Source organism: Budorcas taxicolor, chromosome 1 (genome assembly GCF_023091745.1).
Source record: "Budorcas taxicolor isolate Tak-1 chromosome 1, Takin1.1, whole genome shotgun sequence".
Classification (NCBI taxonomy): Eukaryota; Metazoa; Chordata; class Mammalia; order Artiodactyla; family Bovidae; genus Budorcas; species Budorcas taxicolor.
Window position 1 is genome coordinate 10826677 of NC_068910.1, and position 14627 is coordinate 10841303.

The 14627-nt window shown below is 55.2% G+C and overlaps 1 protein-coding gene across 1 annotated transcript in view; it reads left to right on the plus strand.

Moving 5' to 3' along the window:
- Window positions 1-530: 530 nt before the first annotated feature.
- MAPKAPK3 (MAPK activated protein kinase 3) overlaps window positions 531-14627 on the plus strand; it is a 28543-nt gene continuing 14446 nt past the window's right edge. The window contains exons 1-2 of the mRNA XM_052641699.1: window positions 531-665; window positions 927-1202. Of these exons, the coding sequence (XP_052497659.1) occupies window positions 978-1202 (225 nt within the window). The 5' untranslated portion in view covers window positions 531-665; window positions 927-977. The remainder of the gene's footprint in view (window positions 666-926; window positions 1203-14627) is intronic.

Sequence of the window (14627 nt, forward strand, 5' to 3'; positions counted from 1 at the left end):
TTAGGATTTCTAGTCTTAGGATGCTGTTTTCCAAGAACAAGAGATGCACAGAAGTGGAGAGATGCCAGTGCTAGAAAGATCCCAAGAGCAACCAGGAACCAGAGAGATGCGAATCTCAACAAAATTCCATTTCATTCTCCCTGTTGACAAAAATTAAGACTTTAGATAGACTGGCAGTGGGCCACCACTAAGTTGGAAACCTTACACATTGTACCGGAGGGCCTTTTGGGATCTTCCAGAGAAAACACCCAATTCCAGGGGCTACCTGGGGCTCCAAGAGAAGATTTTCTGTGCTGCCACTTCCTTGGTGGCTTGTACAATTGGCTGCTCGCACAGCCCACCCTGTGGCCGGCTGCTCTAGCGCTGGGTTCTGGCGGAGCCTGGGAGGTTTCCGCCCCCTCTGGAAGCCACGCCCCCTATTTCTGCTGCCGCTCTAGGCGGGTCCGGCCCCGCCCCGTCCTGCCTGGGCCAGCCTGGCCCTTTAAGACTGACCCAGCCCGGCTTGTAGTCGGGGACGCGCGGGGGGAGGGGAGCGGTCACGTGGGCAGGCGGCGGCGCGACTCTCGGCTCTGGGCGCTCAGGGCCGCGGCCTCTGGCGACCCCTGTCCCTGCCCCTTACCGGCAACCACAGCCCCGTGAGCTGCCGTCAGGTCCGCCCTCGTCAGGTACGCCCTCCCAGGGCCCCCCCCACCTCCCAATCCCGGGACGTCGCGGCGCTTTCCCCTCTTGACTGGTGGCCGGGGCAGGACTCGCCTGGTGCCCCGCTTGCGTGACCACCGCCCCCTGCCGCGGGTCCGTCCTCTCCAGCAACTCGTTCCTCATTCCCAGCCCTGTCCCCGGCCCGAAGCCCGGTCCGGCTTAGGGCGTCCATGGCTGGAGTGTACTGAAGGAGTCTGAGCGGAACTCACTCTTCGTCTCTTTCCCAGGTGGCCCCGGACGCGCCAGGCTGGGGCCGCCTCTGAGCGCCCCGCGGGGCCATGGACGTGGAGACAGCAGAGGAGCAGGGGGGCCCTGCGCCCCCGTCAGGTGCACCCTGCGGACCTTGTTGCGCCGGCGCTCCCGCCCTCGGGGGGCGGCGGGAGCCCAAGAAGTACGCAGTGACCGATGACTACCAGTTGTCCAAGCAGGTGCTGGGCTTGGGTGTGAACGGCAAGGTGCTGGAGTGCTTCCACCGGCGCACTGGGCAGAAGTGTGCCCTGAAGGTCAGTGACCCCGCGCTCCCGCACGGGCGGGGGCCCAACAGCAGCGACCCGTGGATGCCGGCTGTGCCTAGGGCCTCTGCTACGCTTCTTAGGCTAAGCATTACCGTTTCCTCCTCTTACTTGTGTGTAAAGTTGGGCTTCTGGTCCCTCTTGCTTCACACATGGGGAAACTGAAGCTTAGCTTAGCTAAGCTCAGAATGTCCCAGGGAGCGAGGGGTGTAGTCAGCTGTGGGTATAGCCTGCTGTACCCGGAAGCAAGGAGGGAGTAACTCCTGACTCTGGGTTTCTGGCTGGGCCTGTGAGTTTGGGCCTGAGGGGGACCTGCATTCAGCTTGGCTGCTGCTTCTATGAGAAACTCTTCTGACTGGAATGGGTTTCACTTACTTTCTGCCTGAGGCTGAGTCCCCACAAAAGCTTGGGGTGGGGCTCTCCTGAGGTCCCTGCCTGCCTAGGCTGGAGTGGTGACAGTCTCCCAGGGCTGACTGGTGGGCAAGCCTGACACCCATTGCCCCTGTGGGCAGGAAGCTACTCATGGGCTCCAGATGAGTCAACCAGACCCATGTTGAAAGGGGCAGGCCCTGTCTCCGACCTGATCCACCCTGTTTCCTGGGCAGAGGGCGGGCCAGCCATCTAGCCACGTCACACCATAGACTCTCTGTGGGCCTGGTTAAGACCTCACTGATACAGTTGGAGTCCCAGGAGTCTTGAGGGTGGCTGACCGAGCTATGTAGTTCTGGCTTAGGTCATACAGTTTTGGGCCCAGGACCGTGCCCCATACCTCGAATCCCTTGGTGTCCTCGCTGGGAACTTCACTTAGTTGCAGCCTCTGCCAGCGACCCCTTGGATGGGTAGAGCATGGCAAGGAGAGTGGCTCCTGGAGGTTAGAATACAGCTGAGGATCTTCTCATTTTACAGACCTTGCAGTTACGAGTGCGAGCCCAGAGTCCTGCAGTTGTAGCTCTGATCTTTGGCCTGCATTTGCCAGCTCCGTGACCTTGGACTAGATCTTGGACTCTCAAAAATCAGGTTCCTCTGCTCAAGGGTTGTTAAGATAAGGAGTTGATGTGAGCTTGGAATGGAATCATGCATGTAGGGAAAGTGGTATAGGGCCTGGCACAGGCCTGGAGAGGCCACAGGACTTGCTTAGGGCACGGAGTCTGCAAGTATCTGAGCAGGAACCTGGGCCCAGCTCCCTGTGTCTTTCCCAGTGGCACCAGGAGTGATAGAGGGGGTCATCTCCCCAGGGTGGTCTTGGAAGGGATCGTGAGGATGGGTCTGGAAGATCTCAAGCCTGGGCTGGTGAGGCTGGGTCTCAGGCACAGCTTTGCATATGAAGTGGGGTGGAGTTGGGAGCCGTGGAGTGGGGTTGGGAGGCCCTTCTGGAGCCCCTGGCAGGGGATTCTCCCCAGTCCTTCAGGAAAAGGGTGGCTCTTCTGAGGGGAGATGGAGCTAAGGAAGTGAGCAGTGACAATCTTCATTGTCTTCTTCAGCAGCATCTTGGCCCTTTCACTCCTGCTTGGATCAGGGTGCAGCCTGGGTGGGCAAGGGGCCATCTGAGGCCTCTTCTTAATACTGAGGTTTTGGCCCTATGAGCCAGGGCTGAGCTCCGACCACCCCGTGTGGTACTCCAGAGGCTGTGAGTGAGACAGGGATGGAGTGGGCGGCTGGAGTCCACGGGCCCAGGCAGCACTGGCTTAAGCAGGACTGGCTCTAAGCCTTTTCCCGCAGGTGCTGTGTCTAATAAGTGACTTGGGGGAACTTCTGACTGCAACAACTTTCAGAGCACCTGCCCTTGAATCTAGGGCCTCAGTGGTCCCTGTTGTGGACTGGAAAGGGGGCAGACCCAGAACAGATTCCCCTATTGTTCCCCTTTAGGCTTTTTGGGTGAGTGTGGCTAGAGATGTTGGCTTGGGATCTTCGGAATTTGATGCTAGGTTGGTCTGCAAGGGGGACATGGATTTGATGAGGCCCCCACCCCTGCACCTTCTTGTTTTTGCCACCCCCCACCCCACTCCAGTGACCAAATCCCCACCCAACTAGGCTATAAACCTTTCTGTTTATAGCCTCTGCCCCTTCACAGGAGGGCCAGGACCAGGAGACCTCAGCACATGGCCTGTCTTGGGCCCCAGGAGCTCAGTCAGTCCCTGAGTGGGTCTCAGCCCTCTCTCTGCTTCTGCCTAGCTGTCTCCCCAATTGCCCCTGGCCAGCCTAAGCAGAGGCCCGGGGCCCTGGCCTTTCTGCTTCCCTGGACCTACATCCCTTCCCAGGCAGACCTCTCCTTGTCTTGTGATCTGGCTTTGTCCAGGCCGTCTCTGCCGTTTGTGGGCCAGGCCTAGTGTCCTGTCCTCTCTTCATGCCTCCTCCTGGCCCTGTTGCTCTAAGTGATAGATAGTGCTTGGCATGAAGCCTGGAACACAGCAGACACTCATAAAACAGGAAGAGCTGTGGTCGGTGTCCCTGTAGCTGTTGCTATTCTTTGGGGGCCCCAGAGAAGCAGGTTCCTCCTTCCTGGGGAGCTGGGCCTCTTCTCCTTTCCCTGAGCCCCTGACCACTTGGCCTGATCTGTCTTGGCCTCCCTCACACTCAGCGACTCTCTCCCGAGGCAGCTTCTACCCGCAGTGCCGTCATTCCAGTCTCCACACCACCCTTAGCACCTCTGTAGTCCCTTCGGCAAGAACTGGAGGGCTGCCTGCCAAGTATCTGGGGCAGGGGACTGCCTCCTACTGACCTCTTGTTTGTGATCCCTTCCAGGGCTAACTGGTCTATTGACATCCCATATCTTCACTCCTAAGTGGACACAGCCACCCCCCCACATGGAGACCCAGTCCCTCAAGCCTTATCCATGTAAGAAAGTCAGGACCTGGAGTTAGTGGTCAGAAGTCACATGACTTGACTGGAATGGGAAATTATAGCAGAGACCAGAATTATCTCCCCTCTGGACTTTCTGCCAAGTACACGTGTGGTCCCTGGCCGCCTGGCAGGCAGAAGTGATAGTGACAGTTAGATAAATGAAAACAAAGGCTTGTGGGAGTGAGGTTCCAGAGGGAGGGAACATATGTATACTTATGGCTGATTCATGCTGATGTGTGGCAGAAACCAACACAATATCTTAAAGCAATTATCCTTCAATTAAAAGTAAATCATAGGAAACAAAAAACAAAGGCTTGAGTAGCTTGAGGGGGTCTGCAGTGAGAGTCTTCTTTTCCATCCCTGCTGTCCAGCCTCTGGGTCCACTGAAAAATGTTAGGAGCCCCTGGGGCTCCCAGTGCCCTCCTCGTCCTGTCTTTGTCAGAGTGGAGTTTTGGGGTGTTGAATCCACATGCCAGGAGGTCCCTGTGTTGCTCCATGGGTGGGGCTGGCCTGTTGGCGCTGGTGCTGTGGAGCTGGATTTGAGGCTGGGTGGGGCTGCCTGGCAGGCCAGGTACTTTCTCATTTAGCAGCTGCCACTTCTTCACCTACCACCTCCAGACCGGTCAGATCACCCTCTGCAGGGCCTCTGGTTTACACATCAGGAAGCATGTGGAGGGCTGGCTGCCTCATACAATGGAGTCCCCACTAGTGGTTTTACTGCATCTCTCCAGGCCGCCCCTCTCTTGAAAGGAAAGAATCTGAGTAACTCAAGTACTACCAGACTCAAGTAGCCTTCTGAACTGCCAGAAGTGGGCAGTTTGGTTTTAGAAATGAGGATCTTAGGGAGGGTGTCAAACCCTATGAAATGCAAATAGCAGGATTTGGGGACAGTTTTTAAATTATTTCTTTATTTTTCGCTATACTGGGTCTTCATGGCTACGCGAGCTTTTTCTCTAGTTGCGACAGGTGGAGGCTACTCTCTAGCGGTGCTCAGGCTTCTCATTGCGGTGGTTTCTCTTGTGGCAGAGCACGGACTCTAAGGCTCACAGGCTTTAGTAGTTGCGGATTCAATAGTTGTGGTGCCCAGGCTTAACTGCCCTGTGGCACGTGGGATCTTCCCGAATCAGGGGTCGAAACCATGTCCCCTGCATTGGCAGGCAGATTCTCTTCCACTCAGCCACCAGGAAAGTCCCAGGGGGGATTGTTTTGAGATGCTTCTGGCCCTGCCCAGCCGGCCTCACTCAGTTTCAGCAACTGTGCTCCGAGCCTGCTGTCAGGATCCCCTCTGCTGGGACTTTCAGAATCATTTTCCCACCCCAGCCAGGAACTGATGCCATCTCTCCAGGCTTCAGGCCTTGGTGTTGTCGGGTCTGATACTCCCAGGAATGGCTGACAGTCTTCCAGAGTGTTTTGTCTGCCAGGCCCTGGCCCTGTGCACAATACATGTTATCTTACCTAACTCTTTTCATTCCCATTTTATGGATGAAGACACTGATACTCAGAGAGGTGATCTGCTTGCCCAAGATGGCCGGCTGGTGTGTGGCAGGACTGGGACATGTGTCTAGGCAGTTTGACCTCAGAGTCTTGGTGCCTAACTCACCTCATGCCTCATGCAAGTCTGTGGGGACATCAGAGGGTCTCTGACACTTGGCTCCTGGAAGAAGGCTAACAGCGTCATCCATGAGTGCACTGGGCCCCAGGTGATCCTGCTGCTGTTTGCTTGCTTCTGTCCAGCTCTCCTCATTGTGCAGGGTGCTATGCTTGGGAGTAGACAGGTGGTGGTTCCCCCCAGCAAAGCCAGCACACAAGGCCCGTGCTAGCTGTGGGACTGCCTCAGAAAGGGTGTATGGTTCATCTCAAGCCTTGTGAGTCTCAGACAAGCCCAGCCCAGCAAAAGTCCAGGGTGCCACAGGCAGGAAGTTAGATTGGTGAGTGGGCGAGAGGAAACTGTCAGGACTGGGCCAGCCAGGGGAGGTTTCCTGGAAGAGACTGCCAGCTTTCATGCAGGCCTCTGGTCTGAGAAAAATGTGGATGACAGAGGAGGACACGGCGGGTGTGTGTGTGTGACACCATGCCTGGTTTGCACAACTCAGCACTTGCTGTGGGTACTGCTTCCCCACTCCCAGTCTTGTGTCCTTGTAGGATATGCTCATCTCGGCAAGTGGTGTCCAGGCCCGAACAAACTCTGGGGAGCTGTGGAGGGACCAAAGGGCCCTGTGGAAGAAGAGGCAGTTATGTAGGGTTTGAAGGATTGGGGAAAGGTTAGCGGTGGCTCTCCTTCGCATTTGTCACAACTCAGATTCATACGTCATCCCACTAAACTAGAAAGCGAAATTGAAAGTGTTAGTTGCTCAGTCGTGTCCGACTCTTTTCGACCTCATGGGCTGCAGCCGACCAGGCTCCTCTGTCCATGGGATTTCCCAGGTAAGAGTACTGGAGTACGTTGGCACTTCCTTCTGCAGGGGTCTTCTCAACCCAGGGATCGAACCCGGGTCTCCCGCATTGAGGCGTCTGTCTGTCTTTGGTGCCCTTCCTCACTAGGTGGATAGAAACCCGCCCTCCTTCTCCCAGAACTTTCTTTCGTAGTGTCACCAGGACCCTTGTGGAATGCTATTTCCAGGGATGCTGTAGGGACTTCTGGGTCACCTGGGTTATTGTTCAGCCCAGAGCCTAGTCTCCCTGACAACAGAGGTCTGTTACGTGTCTGCCTGGTCCCCAGGTTGGCACTTGGGGAAGTTGCTCTCCTACGCGGATCCCTCATCTTCCTCTCCCAAGGCCTCCTTGGGACATCCTCGTAGGAGGCCCCTGCGAGGGTGCAGCAGGTGGAGCGTCTGCCTTTGCAGGCCCCCAGCCTCATCTGGTCCCAGCCTGGCAACTGGCTGCCATGTGTCCAAAGGCGATGGCCACCAAGCAAGGAGTGGAGACAGCGGTTGTCCCTGGGTGAGGCGCCTTGCCAGCACACCTATGCTGTGAAAGTGGGTGCCAGGCCCTACCTGGATGGGCGGGTCTGCTGCTCTAGAGGTAGGGAGACCACAGCCCCAGTCAGCTCCCGCAGGTTCCCACCTTTTCTCAGGAGAACTTTGCTGCCCTCTCTCCCGCCTCTTTGGGGCCTTGTGTGGCTTCACATGAGAGGCTGCCTGGGCTTGAGAGAGGACCAGACTCTGGGCTTCCTTCCACCTTCTCCCCGAGTAACCTTGGAAAAAGACAGTTTGAGAATTTTTTGCAAAACAATTGTCTTTGTGGCAAGGGGCTTGAATATGTGGTGGGAAGCAGAAGTTGGTCTTGGTGGCTAACATCCCCAGGATCGTGCCGTGAGACAGCAAGAGCCTGTAGGCGCAGGGCTCTCATTTGAGGCGGCCTGAGTACATTTCTTTGTTGTTGTTCAGCCACTCAGTCGTGTCCGACTCTTTGCGACCCCATGGACTGCAGTATGCCAGGCTTCCCTGTCCTTCACCATCTCCTGGAGCTTGCTCAGATTGATGTTCATTGAGTTGGTGATGCCATCCAACCATCTCCTCCTCTGTCACCTCCTTCTCCTCTGCCTTCAATCTTTCTCAGCATCAGAGTCTTCCAATGGGTTGGCTCTTCGCATGTCGTGGCCAGAGTATTGGAGCTTCAGCTTCAGCATCAGTCCATCCAATGAATATTCAAGGTTGATTTCTTTTAGGATTAACTGCTTTGATCTTGCAGTCCAAGGGACTCTCAAGAGTCTTCTCCAACAACACTGTTGAAAAGCATTGATTCTTTGGTGCTCAGCCTTCTTTATGGTGCATTTCTTAGCAGCACATTCTTGGCCTTCGTGAGGACTCACTTCGGCTCACACTGCACCTGGGGCAGCCAGCCGCTTCTAGGGTTGGAAAGAATGGTGTGAAAGAATCCCCTCCCCACCCTCTGCCCTTTGGGAACTAACTGGATTAGGCCCAGTGTAATTGTGATTAAAATCCTGCTGTGTGGGAACTGTGGGGGTGTGTTTAGGGCAGGGGTACCAGGTGGCCCTTTGGGGGAACAGGGTGCCTCAGGAGGCCTTTTCAGCACCGGACAGGTCAGAGACGCTGAGAAAATTGATTTGGGTTTTATTTTTTGCCGGTTTGGGATTAAGATCGCTTTTCTCTTTTGACTGTGGCTTTGTGCTTGCTGCTTTCCCTTTGTGACGCTCTCCCTTTCTGTCTTCTCCGCCTCCTTGTCCTTTTCCTTTCTTCTCTCCCGGCTCTGTTTCCCCCACTGTCACTCAGTTGCTCCCCTCTCAGACCCTGCCCCTCTGTCCTGTGGGTTTCGGGCTTGGTGTTGGCTGAGGGCAGGCAGAGGACAGATGGGGGCTGCTCCGGTGCTCAGGACTCATCCTAGTCACCCTGAAAGTCTGTCCCACCCCCAGGGACCAGACGGGGGTAGGACAAGAAGGAGGGGCCCCGCCCACACCCTCGCTGCTCAGTGTTTCCTCCTGCTCCTGGCCTTGACTGGGTGCTGCCGCCTTGGCAGCTGGAGCTGTAGCGTCAAACCTGTAACCTGAGGCGTCCCCGTGGGGTGTGGGAAGTCAGCCTTGGCTGTGGCCTCCGCCGGTGGGTCTCCTTTTATGGCTAAATGGTTGAGTCGTTTGCTTGGGACAGTGGTGCAAGACTGGGACCCCCTCCAGGATTCCTGGGTTGAGGTTGGGGAGAGAGGGGCTGAAGGAGCCTGCAGAAGGGCTCGGAGACTCGAGGTGCCGCCTGTGAGACTGTGTGCCGCCCTGCACTCCTGGGCTGAGCACCCCTGAGCCACTGGCCCTCTAGCCTGCACCCTGCACCTGTCCCCACCCCCACCTCAGTGTGGCTCATAGTCTATTTCAGGAGTGTGAAGGGCCAGAGCCTTGACCTGCCACTTTCACTGCCTCGTTCTTAAGGGCTCAGCCACCAAGGGATTCGCCAGGCAAGAATACTGGAGTGGGTAGCCATTCCCTTTTCCAGGGGATCTTCCTGACCCAGAGATTGAATCCGGGTCTTCCGCAGATTCTTCACCATCTGAGCCACCAGGGAAGCCCCCAAGGAACTCATGGTTTATTCCATAGCTGTTCCGTGAACCCACACAAGCCCCCTTCTTGGGGTGTGCCCGAGGGCCTGGCTGGTGCTCTCCATGCCCTCTGGTAGGCAGTGGCACAGGGGGTGGGGGTGAGGGTAAGAGCACCCACTTGTTGCTTTGAATGCTTCCAACATGCTGAACACAAACACAGAATCTAAGAATGGGTTCTTATCACCACCTTGTCACTGATACGGAGATTGAGATTCAGAAAGGCGAAGGAACCCTGGAACCCTGGCCTGTCTGGCAGCCAGATGGTGGCTCTCAACCTTCCTTCCCTGTGTGCCCTGTCAGTGGGTCAGGAATGGGGCCCCTCTCGCAGGTCAGTCTACCCATCGGTAAGGTAAGGGCTGGGTACTCTGCTTCTCAAGGGCTCCCCTTCTAAGAAGGCTATGAAGAGGATGCTCCAAGATGCCTCTCCTGGGCCAGCTGGCAGTGGTGTGGCCACAGGAACAGTCAGCTGTGGTGACCCCACCGGTTGGGTATGTGTCCTACTAGGGACAGGAGCTGGGCGATGATGACTCAGGTTTGAAGACCCCTCTCCACTGCTCTGTATGACTCGGTTCATGCCCTGAGTCACCTGAGCCTGTACTGGGGTGTGTCCTTACCCTTGGAGGCCTGGGAGAGGGAGGGTGAGTCACTCAGCCCATTCCCGTGGTAGGAGTGTCCCTCAGCGCTGCCAGGCCGTCACCCTGGCTGCCCACAGGGCGGGGCCTTCCTCCCCCTTCTACTTCTTCCTCCCTCTTCTACTTCTTCCTCACGACCGTGGCTCCAGAGACTTCTCCCAGGAGCCAGGGGTCGAGTGTCGAAGGCCTGGAGCCTTCTAACCCAACCGGAGCAGCAGAGAGAAAGGGGCCAGGCGCCAAGTGAGGCTGGAAGCCTGGGCAGCCGGTTTCCCTGTCTCCCCGGGGAGGAACCTGGCTGCTGGTGCTCACCCAGGCCTGTGTGGGGAGCTGCAGGGACGCGGATGAAGCCAAGGGAAGCGGGAGAGGTGCAGAGCAGATATGAGGTTGGCTTCGAGAAGAGTCAGTCTGGGGGTGGAACTAGAAGGCTCCCGGGGTCTGAGCACCACGCCTCTGGGGGTGGTGCCGTCTTGCCTCCCACCCCCAAACCCCCACTTTGTGTTCCTTTATCATCTTCGTCCTCCAGGGGAGAGACCAGCTGTCATTCTTCTGAGGGCTCGGGTGTGCTGGGGCCCTTCTCCAGAGCTGAGCACAGGCATGGCCAGCTGGGGCCTCTACAGGGGTCGCTTGGGCATGGCCTCAGCCACCCTCTCCACACCCGCCAGTCCTCTGTAGTCCTGCGCGGGCTCTGTGGGCACCGCTGGTCCGCTGGGGGCACAGACTTTGTGGCCATGGTGGGGTCTCTTCTTGAGGAGGGACCATTGAAGAGACCCCTCCTTTTTTTTTTAAATTTATTTTTTATTGAGAGAGAATTGCTTTACAGAAATTTGCTGTTTTCTGTCAAACCTCAACATGAATCAGCCACAGGTAGAAGAGACCTTTTTTAGGTTAAACTAAAACACATTTGCTAAGAATTTTCCTGTCTTAGGATGAAGATGTCTTATTTTTATGCTATCACAGAAGAAACAGAACCAGGCTAACATTTCACCAGTTATGTAGCTGATTTTGACAGAAAAATCCTCTTTTCCTCTAAGAAGTTAGACGATAAGAGAAGCCAGACCCTCTGAGTATGTGCTCGGGCTCGCAAGACACCTGTGTGGCTTCTCCTCACCCACTGTGGGAAGGCTGTGGGCCAGATGCTGGGGTCTGCCCCCTCCTGGGGCAGAGGGAGCTCTGATCCTGCCACTTGCACACCACGTAACCTCTGGGAGCGGAAGGAGGTTCTAGCTTTTTCTGGGCCTCTTTCCCTACCTATAAAACAGGTGCCCATAGTCTCAGACCTGCCTGCTCCCCTCCCCTCAGTACCATAGGTGAGGAGACTGCAGGCCCATTTCACAGATGAGGAGCCGGGGTTCAGGTCATTAAGGTCAAGGTCACTACATACTTTGCAGAAGGGGACATTGCTTGAATGGAGGCATGAAGGAGTCCAGGATATAAAAGCATCTGCCACCTGGGAGAGTGGGAATGTGCCCCTACCTCCAGTCTGCCCAAGCTGAGGGCCAGGTCAATCCCCTGGTTTAGGTCCCTAGCACTCGGCTGTGGTTCCCATGCCCCAGGGTCCCTTCCCTGAGATCAGCCCTGATCTTCCCACACCCTGGAGGATCTGCCCCTCCTCACCAAGTCTTTCACAGCAACACGGTATCCATAGACTTTTTTTTTTAACGTGGACCATTTTTAAAGTCTTTTTTGAATTTGTTATAATATTGCTTCTGTTTTATGCTTTGGTTTTTTGGCTGTGAGATATGTGAGATCTTAGCCCAACCAGGTATGGAGCCCATACCATACCTCTGGATTGGAAAGGCTTAACCACTGGACCACCAGGGAAGTCCCAATATCCATAGACTTTTGACTCTTAGTCTACCTCTGCACAGCCTGGTCCTGCCCCTCTCAGGATCTGTTTCCTGTGACCTGCTGGACTGGAGGGGATCAGCCTCTCTGGGTCCTAGAGGCTGTACCTGAATTGCCCCCAATTCTGGTGACCAGGGAGGTGAAGAGCATGAGGCCACATCAGAGCGAGACCCAGGGGGAATCCTGAAGCCAAGCAAACCTCAAAGCCCATTTCTACTCTGTGCACTTGGCACTGTGCTTGTCTGAGCCCTCTGTGTGTTCTCAATAAGTACTGTCACTGTCCCCATTTTCCAGATTGGTTCAGTGCGGATCGGATGGAACTGGCCCCTGCATCCAGCATGCAGGTCTGTCTGACCCAGAGCCCAGTGGGACCCGCACCTGCTCCAGCTAGCACCTGTGTTCCCACTGGTTCTCCCCCTCCCTGGGAGCCTGGCTTAGCTTCCTCTTTCCAGAAGCATTCTTCCCCTACCCCAACCCTCACCTAACCTGGCACTTCTACCTTCGTTTCTAGGTTTTCTGGGGCTGGTAGGAGGCAGACAAACTGAGGCCACCAAAATTTAGCAAGCTGAAGGAGTCTTGTGTTCTTTAGGGTTTGTTTTTTTTTTAAATTGTTTTTTTTATTTCTTCTTGGCGGTGCTGGGTCTTCACTGCTGCACAGGCTGTCTCTAGTTGTGACGTGCGGGCTTCCCATTGCAGCGGTGTCTCTTGTTGCGGAGCAGCGGCTCTAGAGTACAAGGCTTCAGCAGTTGTGGTGCACGGGCTCCATTGTGCCACGGTATGCGGGATCTCCCCAGGTCAGGGTTTGAAGCCGTGTCTCCTGCATTGGCAGGTGGATTCTTTACCACTGAGCCACCATGGAAGCCCCCTGAGATTTGACAATTTCAAAATGTGTGTTGGCTCTCCTGCTGGCAGAGCTTCCCAGGCAGATACTGGGCTCAGAGCCCCAGCCATTCCCACCTCCCAGGACTCTGGTGGCTGGTGATTAGGGAGGCTCCAAGCCAGTCAAGCCACTTTCCTCTCATTCCTGGCCATCAGATACCCCAGCCTTGGCCAGGTTTGGGAGCAGCTCTTTGGGGGCCCTCCTTGTTCCTGGTTCTGCTGTGCCAGGTTCTAAATCTGGAAGGAAAGAAAAAGGGAGGAGAAGGATCCAGGCCCAGTTCCTTAGTGCCTACATCCTCATCAAACATCCTAACCAGCAGTAACTCATCCATAGACCCCCAGGTCCTGGGGGACAGTCTGTGGCAGCATTCCCAACTTCAGCTCCAGGCCTGGCCCCCAGGCAGGACCAGTAAATGTTCGTAGGGGTCAGGAAGAGATCTGTAAAACGGGCAGTCCTCCCTGGGCATGAGGGTTGACTCCTGGTTCCCAAAGGACTCCTGGACTCAGAGGTGGCCCTGTGTGACACTTGTGACCCAGAGAAGCTATAAACCTTCCTGAGCCTCTGTCTCCTCGGTTGAGAATGATGGTCAGTGGTGTCCTTGTTGAAGGATAAAAGCTCAGGTGTGTGTAAAGTGCCTGGTACCCACAAGGCGCTCTGTGAACTGCCGAGGCTGTTAACAATCATTAAATGGCAGAGCCTGGTCTAGCCCCAGGGTTGTGGGGCTGAGCTCCATGCATAAAAGGAGCACGGCAGCTGCCTGCATTGTCCTTACTGCCTAGAAGCCAATGGGTCTGGGTCTAAGTTTTTTTTTTTTTTTTTCCAAAAAATTTTAGGATAATTTTGATATGCATCTGGATTTTAAAAAATGATTACAGATTTTTCTATTAAATCATAGGTTTGGCGATATAGAGTTCTATTATTCTTGCGTTGTGGGTCCCAGTTTTGACTCTCATGACCCAGTGCTGTGACTCTGGGCAGGTCACTTCACCTCTCAGAGTCACGGCTTCCCCACAGGAAAAGGACGATGCTGGTTCTCCTCAGCAGATGGTGAGTCCTGAATGAGGTGGTGTCTGTGAACAAGCACCGTGGCCAACGCAGCACTGGCCGAGCACCAGGGAGGGACGGTTGTTGCAAAGGGGGTGTAACTCCGTCAGTCATCTGGCGTTCAGACGGGGCCCAGGCATCTGGGGTCAGGAGCATCATGCGAGCTGACCTCCCTGGAATTCAGCCGCTCAGGAGGACAGGATACAGCCAGAACTTAATGAAGCGAGGTCTCATCTGGCGTGGGGCCAACTCATCCATAGCTGCAAAATCGGTTCCATTAGCTCCCTTAATGAGCTACGAAAGCCGGGGAAATGAGTGCCTGAGAGAGTAATGGCACATGTCTGAGGCTTTAATTTGAGACCGTGGCTAAAAAGTCAGATTTGACGTGACCAACAATTCTCCAATAGCACTGGTGCCCTTGTGGGGAAGGAGAGGGTGAAGCCAGTGAGGAGGGGACGAGTCTGGCTCTATAAGGAAAATTGTTGTTATTTAGTGGCTCAGTCGTGTCTGACTCTTTTGTGACCCCATAGACTATAGCCTGCCAGGCTTCTTTGTCCATGGGATTTCCCGGGCAAGAATACTGGAGTGGGTTGCCATTCCCTCCTCCAGGGGTGCATGACAACTCAGGGATGGAACCCACATCTCCTACGTAGGCAGGTGGATTCTTTACCATCTGAGCCCCCTGGGAAGCCCTTATAAGGAAGATACTGAGACCTTAAGAAGGAAATTCCTGCTTAGAACCCTGAACTTGAGGTCAGTTTATACCATCCCATCCGAGGCTATTCTAAGTCAGCAAAGCAGCCAGCACGGGTCCCATGAGCTGGCCAGGGGCTGGAATGCCATGCCTGCTGCTGACGGCACAGGGCGGGTAGTCTCAACATCTGGCTCTGAAATGAATCCTGCTCTTCCAATGGTGTCTCATAAAGTTAGATATATCCCCATGGGAAAATAATCCCGAATAATTACAGAGCTTGGAGCCGGAACGGACCTCAGATATGGTTGAGTTGAAAACTCTTACCAAGAGGGGGTTTAGTAAGTCCAAAGTGCTTTTTCTCACCTGTAACCTCCCTCTGTAGAGAATTGGGGTTCTCCACAGTGGAAAAAAATGTCGCAAACCTAGAATTCCCCATA